This window comes from Nanorana parkeri, unplaced genomic scaffold, assembly GCF_000935625.1.
Source record: "Nanorana parkeri isolate BGI_ZX_2015 unplaced genomic scaffold, ASM93562v1 scaffold443, whole genome shotgun sequence".
Classification (NCBI taxonomy): domain Eukaryota; kingdom Metazoa; phylum Chordata; class Amphibia; order Anura; family Dicroglossidae; genus Nanorana; species Nanorana parkeri.
In genome coordinates this window covers 536683-553715 of record NW_017306711.1, presented here as the reverse complement: position 1 = coordinate 553715, position 17033 = coordinate 536683, and the positions used below count along the sequence as shown (strand labels likewise).

At 41.9% G+C, this 17033-nt stretch overlaps 1 protein-coding gene across 1 annotated transcript in view; it reads left to right on the top strand.

Moving 5' to 3' along the window:
- The window catches only part of ADAMTS17 (ADAM metallopeptidase with thrombospondin type 1 motif 17), a 198674-nt gene that overhangs the window by 82310 nt on the left and 99331 nt on the right, over positions 1 to 17033 (top strand). Inside the window, exon 8 of the mRNA XM_018560245.1 lies at positions 3291 to 3396. Coding sequence (XP_018415747.1) covers positions 3291 to 3396 — 106 coding nt within the window. The remainder of the gene's footprint in view (positions 1 to 3290; positions 3397 to 17033) is intronic.

The following is a 17033-nucleotide window of genomic DNA, read 5'->3' as shown; positions in this document are numbered from 1 at the left end:
GCATACGATTATCGTACGATAATCTAAGGTGTATGGGCACCTTTAGTTTCACTTGGGTAACTCAGTTACCATGATCATTTCTTGTAATCACTTGCATGGAAAAAGATTGGGTCATGTTCTTGGATAATCATCGTCTGCACTAACACACTACATGACACCCTGGAGATTGGGTTAAGGTGATTGAGTAAACTATGTGGGTATAAATTCAGGGGTATGTTCCTGACACTCGTTAGATCTGAGGAAACATTTTCAACATTACACACATTACACACATTACACAAGTCTAGCTGATTATGACTAACTATTGCTAGCTATACCATAACCCAGGGGCATGACTAGGATTGTGGAAGAACGGGGGCACCCCAAAGGAACGTAATCATGTGGGGTGTGCAAATGGTTGGTGTGGCCTCATTGCGCTAGCAGTGGGAGAGGCTTAAATGGGTATGATTAAAACATAAGCTTACTGTATGAAAGACACACATATACCACAGTCCATCGGTATCCAAAAAATTTGCTTTAATTACTGTGCCACAAGTAAGAGTCTCACAGACATAACCCTAACCTCAGTAGCTGGAAAGAAAACAAGCGGCACACACTCTGTGTGCCTTGGAGAAGAGTGGGTGTGGTTAAAGTGAACGGAAGGAAAAAATGCTGGTGGTGAGGGTGGGGGAAAATACCTGGTATTGGTGGTCAGCGGGAGGTAAAAGACTAGTGTTGGTTGACAGTAGGAGGAAATAATTGCTGGTGTTGGCAATTAAAGGAAAAATGTGTTGGTGGCCAGTGTCTGTACCTTCCTTACATTGGTGGCCAGTGTCTGTGCAGTCCATACATTGGAGTTCAGTGTAGTGCCCATTTTTACATAGGTTGTCAGTGTAGTGCCCATTAGTGACGGGCTGAACACACCTCAGTTCAGTTCTAACTAGAACATTAGAACATGAAAAAAGTTCTAACTCAAACTTAGAACTCAATGAAAGTCTACGGGACCAGAACTTGTAAAATCAAATGTCCCCATTTTGAAGGCTTATATGCAAGTTATAGGCCATAAAAAGGGGGTGGGGATCCGGGTACTGTCCTGGGGGATAGGAATCGATGCAAAAAACACTTTTAAGAAATACCGTTCTTAAAGGAGCAGATTTTAACATTGCTTAAAGTGAAACATTAAAAATTTAAAATTCCTTTAAATATAATGTCTGGGGGGTCCCCTTAAACTGCTTGTAAAGTGGCACATCTGTACGATGTATAGAACCTGCTGCAGCAAAAAGTGACATTTATAAAGAAAAACATTTAATTTGAATTGCCGGTAATTGATTTTCCCTTAATCTTGTAAACTACTGCTTGGGGGAGGCAACCTGTATGAAGAGGCCACATTTTAGGACACTCGGAAGAAGGTTAGAGATTTTTTTGATAAATACCTGGTATCAGTGGTCGGCGGGAGGAAAAAAAAGATCAGCGTTGGTGTCAATTGGAGGAAAAAATGGCTGGCGTTGGCAATTAATGAGAAGAAAAAATATCCAGAGTTGGTAGTCCATGTCTGTGCCACCTTCGATTTGGCAGTAAATGCATGTGACCCTTTACATTGGTGTTCTGTGTCTGCTCCCCCTCAGATTGGAAGTAGGTGTTTGTGCCCCTTTACATTGGTGATCAGTGTCTGTGTCCTTCTAGTTACATCTCTTAGCTCACTGTCCCTTAACTTAGTGTCCAGTACAAAATCACAAGGCCAGAGCAGTCTCCAGCAGCTGTCAATCTACTAGCTTGTAGAAGGGTGGAGCTGGGGGATCTTACCTTGCTATGCCTGTTTGTTTGTAGTGACACACACAGCTTACTACCAAACACAAGGGTGGCCATTAGACCCTGCAATGAAAAGGAGCCACCCTACCTAAAACAGGAAATCGGGGTCAGTGATCAGGGGTCCAGCTGATTCTGCAGGAAACAATCTTTTAAACATCAAGGATCAACATTCACTGTAAGTGATTTTCATCATCATTTGAAATAGCCTAAAAACCTTTTGACTTTAATATCACTTTAAAGTATATCTAAAGTCAAAATCTTTTTTTTTTTTTTTTGCTTTTCATAGAATAGGGAATGGATAAAACACCAGATATGAGATATGTCTTCACTTCCTATCTTGAACACATACAAAAATCTCAGAAGCAAAGTCACCTATTTGGGAATCAAGTTGATTACTTGTGAATACTCTGGCAAATACATATACTGAAATTGAAAAAGATGGCATGCTGTTTAAGGAACTGTCCAGCTATACAGTATATACATTCAGTCTAGTACTGGTTATGCTGTATCTGTTTAAGCACATGTTTAGTATGCAACTCTGTGTAGGTTAATCCTAGTCATTGCATTTTTTTGTAATGCTGTAAATCACCAGCATAAAGTAATATCTACTTTTTAAAACTTTAATTCAGCTGCTGGGACAGCTGGAACTTGACCTCTAACACCAATATCAGTTACGCATAGGGGAGTAGCTATTGGCAAATATGATAATCGTGCATTTATTGGGGCCTCTCCCATGGTGACCAGTTGTGGGAAATAATGAGTCATGTGTTTATGTGCCCTTGCTGCCTCGCCAGTAATTTACCATTATGGTACTGTACGGCTGCCATGTGCACTAAGCCTGCATCTTAAAAACACACTTGCAATTTGCTTTAATTAATATGGCACGGTCTCATTTCCTCCTGATCCACATACTGGAATGTGTTTTCTAACATCAGGAATCATTTGCTCTAGTTTTGTACTCATCAGCTCTTTAGCACCCAACATTGGTTTAAGTGATTACATTGTCTTATTACTTTAGTAAATATATAGTAAATATATAGCAATCGTTAGGTCCATTTCACATAAATGATTTTGTAGCACCTACAAATCTCTAGTAGATCGTCATTGCTGATCTTTCTTGAACATTCTAGGTACCTGGCTGTTATGCTGCCCTGCTGGTTGCAGTACTTTACATCCTGGACTTAAAAACAAGAGCCTCCCTTGCATGTGTATAGAGTGTATAGAGTGTTCTGTGTATTCTGTGACTTATATTTGTAATTGTATTTTCTGATGGTTGGAGCATGTTTGTGACTCCCATGATGGTGGTACAACACCAGCATCCTTAACTACATCCCAAAATTCTAATATAGTTAGAAACGTTTACTACGGTCACTGTTTTGTACACCAAAACAATACTATTCTTTTCAAAAAAAAATTGTCACACTGGTAATATATGAATAATAAAAAAAATTATGAAATAAAAATGTTCAAAAGCTGCAACCCTCTTTCTATTTTATCTACAGGAATCGCCTACCTTGGGGGAGCATGCAGCTCTAAGCGCAAATGTGTCCTGGCGGAAGATAATGGTCTTAATTTGGCCTTTACTATAGCTCATGAGCTTGGTCACAAGTAAGATTTTACAAAATATTTTATTCTAACAATTTTTGTTGTGTAAGGTCATGGTATACTGTTTTACATGAACTCCTGAGAGAGGAACGTAATAGGTGACTGAATAAATCCAGTATATTTTTCAAAAAGTTGCATTGTTGAAACAATACATTGTAATAGATGGGCAAATGCAGCAAGCATTCAGGTATGCTTAGCTTGCACTTGAGATCAGTTATCATTCATTCTTTTACAGGTGTTTCTGAGGTACTTCTGACCCCTCCTAACCTTTTTTATCTAGTTTGAAGACCTTTCTATATACTGAAAATAGAACTGGAAGTGCAGGGGAAATAGCATCTTTACAGTTGTCACTGGGACATGATTTCCTATTGGGCGATTTTCTCTCTACTCATGTTGTGGTGGCAGGGGTAACATTTTAGATTTCTGTTTGTTTTGTCTTTGGGACAATGTTTCCCAGCATATATAGTGAGGGTAAATCTCCCCACAGTGACACAGCAATAAGTACCAAAGGAATTTCTGAAGCTGTTCCTCTTTACTCAAAAGTAGAAAAAAAACATTTGTGTGTAGTATCACTTTAAAGTATTTCCTCTAATAGCTTTATATTTAAGTTCATATATTACCTTTTGTATAGCTTGCCCCTGCCTTTTAGATTGTAAGCTCTGTCAAGCGCCTTTACCCTCCTTTTCTTGAATTGTTTTGCAATTGTATTGTCTCCCTTCATTTTGTAAAGTGTTGCACAAACTGTTGGCACTATATAAATCCTGTATGATAATAATAATAATAATAATAATAACAACACAAATAATATTACATGGAGGATTGAGAATGGCCTACTCCACTTGTGGCATTTACAACCTTGAGATGATCTCTGTTCCAAAAAATAAACATCCTTAAGGGAATACTTCAGATACTTGCAGCTACATCATGTTGCTTTAGATACAGCTACATCATGCCTGCCCTAAAGATCCTGGCCTATTCCCCTGCCTTCTTCCTACAGATTTTGAACTGACCTGTTTTTATACTGTATAACAAAGACTTTTAGCACTTATCGTTGTACTTCCCTCCTGGATATTCAATTCAGGTAGAAATCCTTGGAGGCTTGGAAAGAAGATTTACTGTAGGCTTAATAACTGCCTTTTGGGGAATACATTTATCGGTGTTTAAAGGGTTATTAAACCCTCACGTTTTTTTGCATATATCTACTGCTAGCGAGCAGAGATCACAATAAGCAGCGTTAGTTTTTTAAAACCCACCTCAAATCAGTGCTAGTATCTAAATTCACTGTGCACACAGATAATTGAATTAGTTGCTGGCATCATCTACCTCTCATACACTATAATGATCCGTGAACAGACGGATGATAAGTAAATGCCCCTAGACAGAATACTCATGACCTTCCCTCACATCAATTACCCTGCTCATCCTTCCACCAGAAGGATGATCAGTGTATCACCATGCTGGCGACCTGTGACTCTACCCTAGTCTGACATTTTGTGGTTCTCCCCAGACTTCCTGGACTGATTGCATTTCCTCTCCATCCTGGACAGATGATCCACAAACTCCTCCCAGGCTGATGACCCACAACCTATTAGACTTTCTAGCATGCTCAATTTTGCTGGGCCACAATGTTCACTTATTCCCTATGTAACAGTCTCACAATGATCATTCACTATGCTTCCTCCACTGATGACAAGAACCAACTCCTGAACTGATAATTTGCTCCACTTCACCCATTATATTTTATCCCTTGAATAAACCCCTTAAAACTGATGGTTTCCTACCACCACTGCTTTAAAACTGATAAATAGTGTCCATTGGCCTGCCACTGAGGCAGGGGCACATGGAAGCAGGAAAGCTAATACAGCCCCTATACAATTTTATCTTCCTTACTAATTCAAGGCCTAGCCCACCCAAAATTGATCACCCAGGTGTGGGTGAATGTTGGTGGGTAGTTTCCCAGTGATACTGTTGTAGTTGGGGTGAGGCTATCTTGTTTGTCTTTGCACTAGCTGAATTCAGGGTGGCGAGTTGGCAGGGAGATCTTGCTTCTGGGGTCCAAGGATAAAAGAAGCCAGCTGGTGGTTTGATGCACCAGTGTCTACCTATAACCAAATTAACTATTTGGTGAAAGGCCCTTTAATTTTATGCTTGCTTGGGCACAAAAAGTGTTTAGTAATAAAACTGAAACACTAGGAAGCATTCTTTTTAAAGTATCATTAAACTCATAAGTTAAATCTTAAAAATGCATACAAGTCCCAGAACTATTATCGGTGACTAGTTTTCAACACACATAGGGACCATGGGGAACAAAATTAGCCACCCCCCAGAAGGAAGGACAGTGTCACCACTAATTCAGAGATGATTTGAGCATCTACAGCCGAGTGAGTACACAAATAAGATATAGTTTTGTAAATAGTTCAGGGACTTGAATGCAAAATGATTCCCTTTTTTTTCTATCTGTAGTTTATATCTTTGTAGCTAATACACCAATGTGTTCTAACACACTTTCCGCGGGCAGTGAAAAAAACTAAGCAGACTTCCTGAGATGCGAGCATCAAACACCAGACAATAGTAGTGCTCAGTGATTAAAAGTCTTGGAAGCCTTGTAAAACTAGAAAGAGTTTACTACAAATCTTTCATTTGTAATACACATCAAACTGGCTTATAATTAGTTTGAGCAATTAGCATCCTTGGGAAACTAGGTTTGTATGTCATAGAGGATTTGACATGGTCAAATATGGGTACAAGTTCTGTTATATTCCCATTGTAATTTTTAAATGCTTACTGTAAGCCTGTACTTAGCTTACTGGATTTCATCCAGCCCACATCTAAAAAAAAAAAAAGTATGTGTGCTCCTACTGCTTTATAAAGCATTTTATAATAAATAAGCGCAAATGGACATTTAGGTAGTACATGTTTTATATGACAAAAAAGGTGTGTAAGTTTGTGTATCTATGATACACAGGAAATTAATATTAGGGGTATTTTAGGACAAGGTCTGGCGATGGTTTTTGCATCACAGCTTTTTTTTCCCCCATGAAAATACGTTTTTTTAAAATATGAGATACAATATACACAGGGCATTTACCATAAAGTACGGAATGGCAGCAAATATGAGACACACACATGCAGTGAATTCGAGAGAGTCATATCAAACATGTTATCAGAAAGTAAAGTACAATAATATTTAGGTATGGTTTGTGAAGCAACAATTGTACCATCTAATATAGCTTTATGATAGAGGGATAAATGGGGTCTACAGTATGGAGGGATCAGACACCGAAAGTGACAATATTTATGAGACATCTTGTGGGGGACTTCAGGCCACTGGACACATCTGTGTCATGGAAATACTGTAAATTGGTCAGGTATGCAAGACATATTTGCAATACCCAGTATATATTGCTGCATGCATCCTGCGGGTTGCCGAAGAATGGGTACTACCCATTATAGTATGCCTCTTTTAGGAAATTATGGTATATGGGGAGGAACTAAGGGGAGTAGTATAGAGCCATTGGATATAGCTGGGTGAGGGAAAGGGAGAGACACGGAAGGAGGAAAAGGAAAAAGGAGGGGAGAAGGGGATTCACAGGATAAAATGCAGTTATATCACAGCAAGAGTTCAGAGATGTACTTTCATCCAAGGGTCCTGAAAAAAAGTGTCTGAGTGAAAGAGAGGATGGGTGACATTATCTGGATATATGCAGCGTGCTCTCCTAGGATGAAGGGGGTTATATACTGCAGTGTGTGTGTATATTTATATTGTTTACTGCAGGTTTTTTTTATATGGCTGATTTAGGGGTGTTGTGCTATTAATTAGTATTTAGAAGCAAACATGTATTTTACTAGTTAAAACTAAACTTAAGGCAGATATATAGAAAAACAATAGTGTAAACTCATAGAGTAAATACTGAAATATTACTTGTTTTCAGTTTCTGGATTTCAGGGATCCTGCATTGAATGTGGTCAGCAGTGTACCATGTCAGTACAAAAGGTTTAAGATGAAAGCTCTTCCAGTATTTGGTTGAACTACTTCAAACACAAATGTGTCTGCAATATCCTTTTTGGGAGCTTTTGTGTGAGAATCAAACTTCAAGAAAAGTGACAGGAGAAATGCACTCGTATCATCTGTTATTAACTGGTGTTAACTTTAGGTTTGAGCTGTGATGTATGAGTAGGAGGCTTTCTCCCTGCAGTCAAAAATGATGTCAAAACTGCAAGAATCAGCAATAAAGAAAGAAACCCATTCACTGAGAAAAGACTTATCCCTGTTTGAACTCTACAAGTATCCCCTGAAGTAACATGCAGGTATGCTGCCTCAGTAATGTACAGTCGTGCCTTTTAGAATTCAAAATTGAAATACGAGGTTACTGCTCATACAGATCTCTGGTACAGTACTTGCTGTTTTATATTGTTTGGAACTTGCACACCAACGAGTATAACTGTATTGCACTGGATGCAGCATTTTCAATTACTTGAAGTTGATCATCTGCATTGTGCTGTGTGTTTCCGAAAGCAGCACTGATAAAAGTTAAGGTAAACCTGTAACCTTTGCACAGGACCACCTGACCTGGTTACCATGCTTTTCTTGATTATTCAGGTCAACATGGAATAGTTACTTTATAGTTAGTTGTGCACAGAATAATCAATCTTGCTTGGTGTGCTCTATCCTTTAATAAAATGTGAATGATCATTTTTCATATTTGGGATGTCTGGGTTTATTTTATGACCTGAAAGCAGACACCTTCAGCTTAAAGATCTTGGAGGGAAAAGGTTGGATTATTTTGGACAATGGACTGTTGTGAGCCAGGAATCAGACCAACACCTGTGGTGGCTGTTATGCGCTTGGGAATCAGTGATGGTTACAACATAGGATTTTCTACTTATTCCAAAATATTATTATGAAGCAAGGATAATAACAGGGAGCAGCCTGAAGCCACAATGTCACAGGTGTGTTTTGCACTTAATTTAGAGTGCACTTGGAAAATGATGGAATTTGACAAGGAACACCTCCATTTTTTTCAGTACTTTTTTTTAGTACTTCGTGCTTTTATACATTAATTTCTCTGTTCATTTTAAATGTCTGAAAGCAGTGGCAGACATGAAGGACAATGGATTCCTGGGAATAGAACAAATAGTTTTTTTCCCTTCTCAGTGCCATTCACTGCTGTCTACCCTGTGCCCATAGGATACGAGCACCTCATGGCACAGTGCTGCTTGGCTACCTCCTAAAGGTTAAGACTCTGGGGAATGTCACAATTAGTTCTTAAAAGATCAACAGTGCCAACAGACCCATCATCATACCTGGGAACTTTAGTCACTTGGCCTAAGATTGAGGGTGGGGCTAATGGTGCTCTGTATTGAAATATGGGGACAGTAGTACAGTGTGTAGTTTGTCATGAATGAAAGGTTTAATGCAGTGCAAATATGTGTGCAAAGTCATAGCATGCAGATAATGGCAGCATCACTTAATGGTTACAAGCTTGTAGGCGATTTAATTATACTAATATTGTCCACTAAACAAACAACGCCAAATGAAATAAGCAAACAATGGCAATCCTTAAAATACATGGGCTTCCAATAGGCACAAGTACAATATGTGCCTAGCAAGCAGGCAATCGTTGCAATATGAAGGTAACAAATAGGCAGTCATTTACAATACACAGGAAGGAAAGGGGCATTTATGACACTAACCCTGCAACAAATGGACAACACATGAACAGATGGGAAAACATGGCAAAGTGCAGGGAACATGCTGAGATCCCTATCTTGGTTTTCTGTGGACAGAGGGAGGAGCTGGAGGAGGCGAGAGCACAGCCTTCACCACTTCCCAGCTCTCTTCTCCTCTCCAGTACTTGATCACACACTGGTGTCGGCATGCTTGTTAGTGTGCCAGTGGTAGAATTGCAGGGAAATTCAATGGGCCTGGAGAACTGGTAATCAAACTAATTATCTGGAGTCCGTGGGCAAGAGCTAGAGAGTTCCTAGCGATGCTTATCATGATCACTTTGGAATTTTTGCTTATGCTCAGTTTAATTTACTGAAGTGTGGGATAGAACTTGTTTTAAGTAATGCCTGGCTTCTGTATAGTGCCCTGACGTCCATTACTGAACACCCAGGTATCGAATGTACTTTCCTGATAACATTTCTAACATCCTTTTTGTACTGTTGAGTCTCTGTACAGATGCATATACAGGTTACCTTTAACCCTTTCTCCCCTGAGGCCCTCTTAGTTTAATCAGCTCTATTGTTAGTGCTTCTGATGCAGAGAGGGCCCTGATCTCACACTGAGATGCTCTCCCAGTGTTATCTGCAGGTCTGGTGTCTCGTTTTAAAAGCTAGGTCCTGCAGAGTGCAGTTTGACAGCCAAGTCTTTCATTGCACAGGAGACAGCCTAGGCAATGCAAAGAAAGTAGAGGCTCTTGCTCCAGCTATCCCCAGCCACATTGCCCAATGCAGGAGACCTAATGCTTAAGCTCTGAAGCACACTACGACTACTCAGCCCTTATGGGAAAGCCCTTTTTGGTGCTCGGATATATAAGCTCTTGAAGGTCAATGCTACCAAAACCAATATTTCAGTTTTGGGTTACCTGTGGAATGAATTATCCACTAGATTTTTACATCTCTTGAGATTCCAGTGAAGAATCTACAGAGACATATAATGTGGCTTTATTTCTCATGCACCTGGATTACCCAGCTACATGTTTTATTTTTAATATTGAGAATCTGTTGAGACAGCTTGACACCATAATTTAGTTTAACGGCTGAGGTAGATGTGCAGAATTCTGCTGGGAATACTTCACCATTGAAATTCCCCTAAAATATTAGAGTCGGCATATGACTGAATTTTTGAACATCTACACAACGCTAAAATATTATTTTCGAGTTGGATTTTAAAATGCGTTTACTTTATCTCCCAATGTTTTCTTAGTATTTCGACACAGAACAGCTTCAAATCAAAATTATATGCTACATATCCTACATCACGTAGGTATCTAGTGATATTATCTTTACTAGGAATAAAGCAAGAGTTTTCAGCCTCTGGATGAGGTTGTGCTGTCTTTGTTGCATTCATGGATTAACAAGTTGTTTGAAGTCAAGATTGTGCTTGTCAGGTTGAAGTGACGAAACATAAAGCCTATTTTAAGTTTCTCTGTCCTAGAGAACTTGATTCAAAAGCCTGTATGCATGGGACTTTAATGTGTTTGACAAATTGAAGATCAAGTAAACCAATAGCCTAGTGATTTTATATAAAAGAGCAATTAATGTTTTTAGATATGAAAGCACAGACTGCTTGTACTTTGCTGCAAACATTGGGAGATTACATCATGGTAGACCTAAAGTGGTGATAATCATGTCAAGGTTGGGGTGCAGAGTAATTTCAAGCCTGCTAAAAATCTATTAGGAGATTCCAAAGGTTCAGACAGTTGAAGCGTTGATCATATGATGACCACTTCTTCCTAGGAACGCAATTACAATTTGATAACTTGAATTGCTCTATTAAATTGTAGCCTTGCTAGAGTATGTTTGCATAGTTCATATTACACAGTCAAATCCTAGAGATAGAACTATTTAAAGCTGATAATCTGTTAGTAATTTCATAGAGGGATTTTTAAGATGGGGAGGGGGTGTGGAATTCCTATCGCTCGACGCCCAGGACATACAGTTTCAGATCAGATCAATTGTATCAATCGAGCAGCGGCGATCTTGTCTGCATTGGATAGTAAAAAAAAAAATCAGCATTTAATACTTTATAGTGAATATTACTATTTTTCTAATTGAGTAAAACCTTGTGACCATGGACGTGCTAAGATTGTAGCTCTACGGAAGGACAGCATGGAAGATAGTATTTATGTCCATGGCAGGGAGCCTGACCTATTTTCTTCTCCAGGGTTCCCTGGAACCCACAACTGCTCCTCACCTGTCCTCCCATGTTGGCACAAACTCTGTCACACATATATATTTGTGTAATTATATTTGTATAGGTGCCTCACCCGCTTGTGGCTTTCAAATTTATTTAGATTATATTAAAGTGCATTTTAAAACTTTGCACAACAAGTGCCTATCCCCTAAAGCCCATTAAATTTGCTAATCATGCTGAAAATGGTGAAGCTGTCAGAAAACTGAGAGCTGCATTGTTATCTGGAGATTTCTTCTGTGGTTACATCATGCCATAAATTAGCTCTAGTTCCTATAAACATAATTATAAAGAACTCTCCTTTCTCTGTTACAGCCTCAGTAGAATAAAATGACAAGCCGATTTCATTCCAGCACTAATCACATAGTGTTACACTAGTACATAGCCTCCCCTGGGTGGGGATGTAAGGGATATCTTTTACATACTCCTATCAAACTTGTCATGTCACAGTCTGCAAAATGACAGTTTGGCGCTGGTTTGTATAAACTGGATAATGAAAACGGGAGCCAAACTGAGCTGATCATAGCAATCAGCTGATACAACCTAACTGTTTGCTTTGGACAACAGCTTCAACAAAACAATGCGGCATCTGTGAGAGTTTACTTAGTTTACATAGTATTTGAGGTTGAATAAAGACACAAGTTCATCAAGTCCAACCTATTGCGTGTATGCATTTATGTTTGAGCTGGTGTGTGCGTGTGTATGAGTGTCAGGGGGGTACGGCTGGGCCGTGAGTGGGACCCCTTGGCAGGGGCGGCCAGCTAAAGTCTGAGGTCGAGGTACACAGGGGAAAGAATAGTCAGGTCCAATCCAGGTCGAGGCAGGCAGCTAGTTACAGTAACAGAAGGGTAAGCCAAAGGGTCGGTAATCAGGAGTCCAAGCAGAGGTTCAGGAAAAAGACAGGTTCAAGGCACAGGGAGCTGGGAGATCACACGATAGGGATAGAATAACTCAGCAATAAGCCAGGGCTCTAACTGGGCTTTTATACCCAGTGGAGGACTAAGACCACTCCCCGGCTACTGAGGCAACCAGGTAGCCTCTCCGTCAGGAGCCAATGGCGAGAGAGAGGCAGAGGGTGTGTGCTGGGAACCTCCACCAGCAAGTATCACCTGACACCAGTAATGGGCGCAGGCGCACTACGCGCGCCTCTGTGCCTTTGCGCGCAGCCTGTCCACCGCACCCGCAGTCCCGGTGCCAGGGGTACTGCCAGGAAGGGGAACCCGTGCCCCCCTGCCGCACATGGCCACCCCGAGGAGAGGTAAGCCCCCTGGTACCCTGACAATGAGTCCATGTGTGATTTTGATCTTAGGAGTACCTGTACCCGTGTATGTTATGGTCTCCAAGGAACTCGTCAAAGAGTTTCTTCAATGATTCCCCACTATTAGCTGACATCACTTCCTGCGGCAAGTGAGTTCCAGACCTTAACCACTCTAACTGTGAAGAACCCCTTGCGCCCGTGTGTTGAAATTATTTTTCCACCACTTTTTGGTGGTGCCCTCTGGGCTTTGTTATGGAGCTAACCGCAAAGAGTTTGTTAATAATGTTTGCTTTGTTTACAGCAGCCTGGCACTGCGAGCTATTCTTCAATCTGCAGTCTTTAATGACCCCCAAATCCTTCTCCATTTCCGACTTCCCTAGTGGCACACCCATAAGTGTATAGTCCATTTGCCTATTTTTAACTCCAAAGTGCATTACTTTGCATTTATCGACATTGAACTTCATCTGCCATACAGTTGCCCACTCCCCGATTTTCTCCAGGTCCTCCTGTAATGTTACAATGTCTAAATCCGTGTCTATTACCCTCCCAATTTTCGTATCATCAGCAAACACTGAGACATGGCTATTTACTCCCTCCTGGATATCATTAATAAAGAGGTTGAAGAGCATGGGGCCCAGCACAGAACCTTGGGGCACGCCACTCATGACCTCAGCCCAGTCTGAAAAGGTGCCATTAATCGATACTCTTTGTACACGTTCCTGTAGCCAGTTTTCTATCCACGTGCACACTATTTAATCTATGCCCATAGCCCTTTGCTTGTATAACAAGCGTTTATGTGGCACCGTATCAAATGCTTTGGAAAAGTCCAGATATACTAGGTCCACCGGCCTCCCTTTATCCAGATCTCTACTTACCTCTTCGTAAAAGGTTAGCAGGTTGGTCTGGCAAGAACGATCCTTCCTAAATCCATGCTGGTTATCAGTTATTATGCCATTATCCTGAACAAATTCCACTAAGTAGTCCTTAATAATTCCCTCTAACAGTTTGCATACTATGGATGTCAGACTAACTGGTCTGTAGTTCCCGGGTTGACATTTTGACCCTTTTTTGAATATAGGTACCACATTAGCCCTCCGCCAGTCGCTTGGCACTCTGCCAGTCATTATGGATTCCTTAAAAATTAGGAAAAATGGTCTCGTTATTACCTGGCTGAGTTCTTTGAGTACCTTGGGGTGTAGATTATCAGGTCACTACCAACTGGATTTTTGAATGAAACATGTACTGAGAGAAATACAGTATGTTGGCTATCATTTCTGACCACCTTCTAGAAGTGTTAGTTGCCTGGCTGTTTTTTGGCTTCAATTACTTCTATCTAAGTCATTGATCTAGGATGAGCATGCAGCCAGTGCAGCCTCTGCAAAGTCAGAACACATTGACTGCATACTTGTTTCAGATAGGTAAGATAGCAATGAATCCAGTATGTTAGCGAAACAACTAGGCAGCTAGCTTTTTCCAGTACATGTTTCCTTTAAAAGTGCAAAATATGTCATACTTTACTTGCTTCTGTACTGATCTAGAACAAGAATACAGCCAGCAAAGGTGGCATGCTGACATACTTGCTTTGAGTCATTGGGGTTGATTTACTAACCTTATAAACACACCACGAACATGTATACACCTCTGTAGTGTGTTCCCTCCCAGCATGATCTATGGGTGGAATCTAAACACCTTTGTAGTGTATACACACCCAGCAGGTGTGTTGTGCAAAGCCCTGCCCTGAATTGCAAGGTGATGTTGTGTAAATTAGCTCTACATTGTGTTGCTTGCGTTGATGAATGCAGGAATGTAAATGCATGAGCTAACCATTTTTGTCTAAACTGTGAAGCAGCATTATATATGCATCATGTGCATGATTTTTCCATATATGGCATTAGTGGAAACATGCTTATAGAGACTTTTTGGTTGATAAATACGCTTTGCTGTGTAAAAATCACACGCACCTGGTGCGTGCGTGTGTTTAGGTTAGTAAATCACCCCCATTGACTCACTGACAGCCCAAGATCATGAACTTCACTGATCTTAAAAATTAATTTGGCTGCAAGAGCTCCCTTATTTTTATACAGACTGATTCATTTAATGAAAACTACACACACAAAAAATGGTGTGTGCACAAACCATTTTTAACAACGTATCTTCTTCTTGTTCAACATTACTACATTACCATGATTTCCACAATGTTCCCGTGTTGAAGCGTATGCTCACCCTACCACATGTGAGTTTATTTCTTTGTCCTATTTTACCTGAGTTATTGCGCTAGGTTGTGGCGCTTTGGTCTCCTTTTTTATTTTCTGTATTCACTCTCATATTCTAAATGACAGAAAATCCAGCTTTGTTACAAGAAAGTACATCATTACATTAACCACCACAGATCCATGACATTAGATTTAAGTGTTCCAGATTTGATGATAGAACCTACATAGAGCGTATGCAGGATGAACCTGACTTATTTAAACCTCACATCCAGGGTCTGGTGTTCTTTTTGTCATTGGTGTATCTGGTTTCCTTCTGCATCATATTACAATGTTCTTTATGAGAATGTGAGACTGGAGGCGCATGCGTGCAGGGATCTAAGATGGCCGCGTTTTAGATCACCTCCGCTCCACCCAGGCATATTCCCTCTGCTACCGTTCTGCCAGCGGCACCCGTTGCTCACCCTTGCCTAACCGGATTAAGACGTGGACCTCCTGCACCCTTCCATCCAATGGGGAAGTCGGAGAAGGCTCCGCAAACCCGCAAATCGGAGCGCACTCTGGAGACCGCGAGGCGGCCTTCCAAAATGTCGCACACTGACACTTAGCCCCGCACTCCGCTTGCTCTCCGCTCCCAGGATCCAGAAGGTGACTCGCAATTACTCACCCGCTTCCAAGGCATAGTCCGGGAAGAAATCTCCGCGGCCTCCCGCAAGCTCTCGACTGACCTGCTTCGCGAGATTCGGGACGTAGGCCGCAGAACCACCGCCATCGAACATCTCCCCTCCTAGTTCTCTCTAATGCAGATGGGCCGGTCTATGCAGACATGACGCCGCGACCCACTGCAGAGGGTGTCGCGACCCACGAGTTGAGAACCACTGGTATAGACGATGCCACCCTAGTCCTGGATGATCACGAACGTGAGCTGGCAGCCCTTCAGGACGAACTGGAGCAGCTCAAAGATAAACAGGAGGACTCTGAAAACAGCGCCCGTCGGAGTAATGTCCGCATCCGGGGTCTACCGGAGACTGTTACTGACCTGCATGGTTCCATGATGGCCTTCTTCCAGGAACTGGAATTGGATCGTGTACATCGAGCACTAGCTAGGCCGCACTCCGATGGCCCTCCCAGGGATGTGGTTCTCAAGTTCCACCATTTCCGCTCCAAGGAGAGGATCCTCCAAGCGGCCCGCGACAAAGCCCCCCTCACCTTCCAGGCTACGACTTGCAGGTCTTCTCAGACTTATCCCCCGCTACGTTGGCGAAACGACATGCCTTGAAACCATACCTGATGTGCCTGAAGTCCATGAATGTCCGATACCGCTGGCGATTCCCCTTCAAGGTCTTCTTCACGTACCGAGATGCCCCATATCAAGCCTCAACGCCCTCTGTTCTCCGTTCCCTATTCCACTATCTGGGCTTTGCAATCCCTCCAGAGGAAACCCCCCCATCGCCCTGCTCTTCCCCTTCAGGCTACGCTGCCACTACCTCAACAGTCCCCTAGGACGATGCTCTCCAACCTGAGGGAGCTGGTTGACTTGCTCTCCCCTGCCCGCTGTCATTCCAAAGAGACTTCGCCTTGGCAGGCTGCACACTATGCCATGCCTAGACCGGGTTGGTATGGTTTGCTGTGCATTACTGCTGGAATCGGTATTTGTGCCTAACCGATGGGTTCTTTATTTTCAGGTTCTCATACGGATTTTTAGGACTTTTTGTGTTTATACATGTGTGATGGATCCCGGGAGCCCACTTAGGCGATCTCCCTCTTGTGCTCCACTACCTCCCCCCCCGGCATCCATCCCACTGTTTGCTCCCTAATATGGACATGAACGTTCTTGCCCTAACTGTTCCTTGTGATTGTTGGTCACTTCTGGACCTCTGGTGTACCTAGGCCCCGGATATGTTGGAGTGACGTGCACTAGCCTACCACACTCCTAGATCTGGTTGTTATGGTCTACCTTTATACTACTGTTGAGTTCCTTATTTGTATCTATTGTGTTGAGTATTTATTTCCAGGTTTGCCCCACGCTTATTGTGTCTATACCTGTGTAATGGATCCCGGGAGCCTATGTTTTGGCAGTGCCTCTCTTGTACCCTCCTGCCCCCCCTCCCGGTATCCACGGAGTGCTCTCAGATGTTGATGTATATCTTATTGCTCTCATCGTTCCTGACACTTGATCGTCACCTCGGTGTACCTGCCTTATCTGAGCTTTGGGTGTGCCGAGGTGACGAACACTGCCCTACCCTCCCCCCCC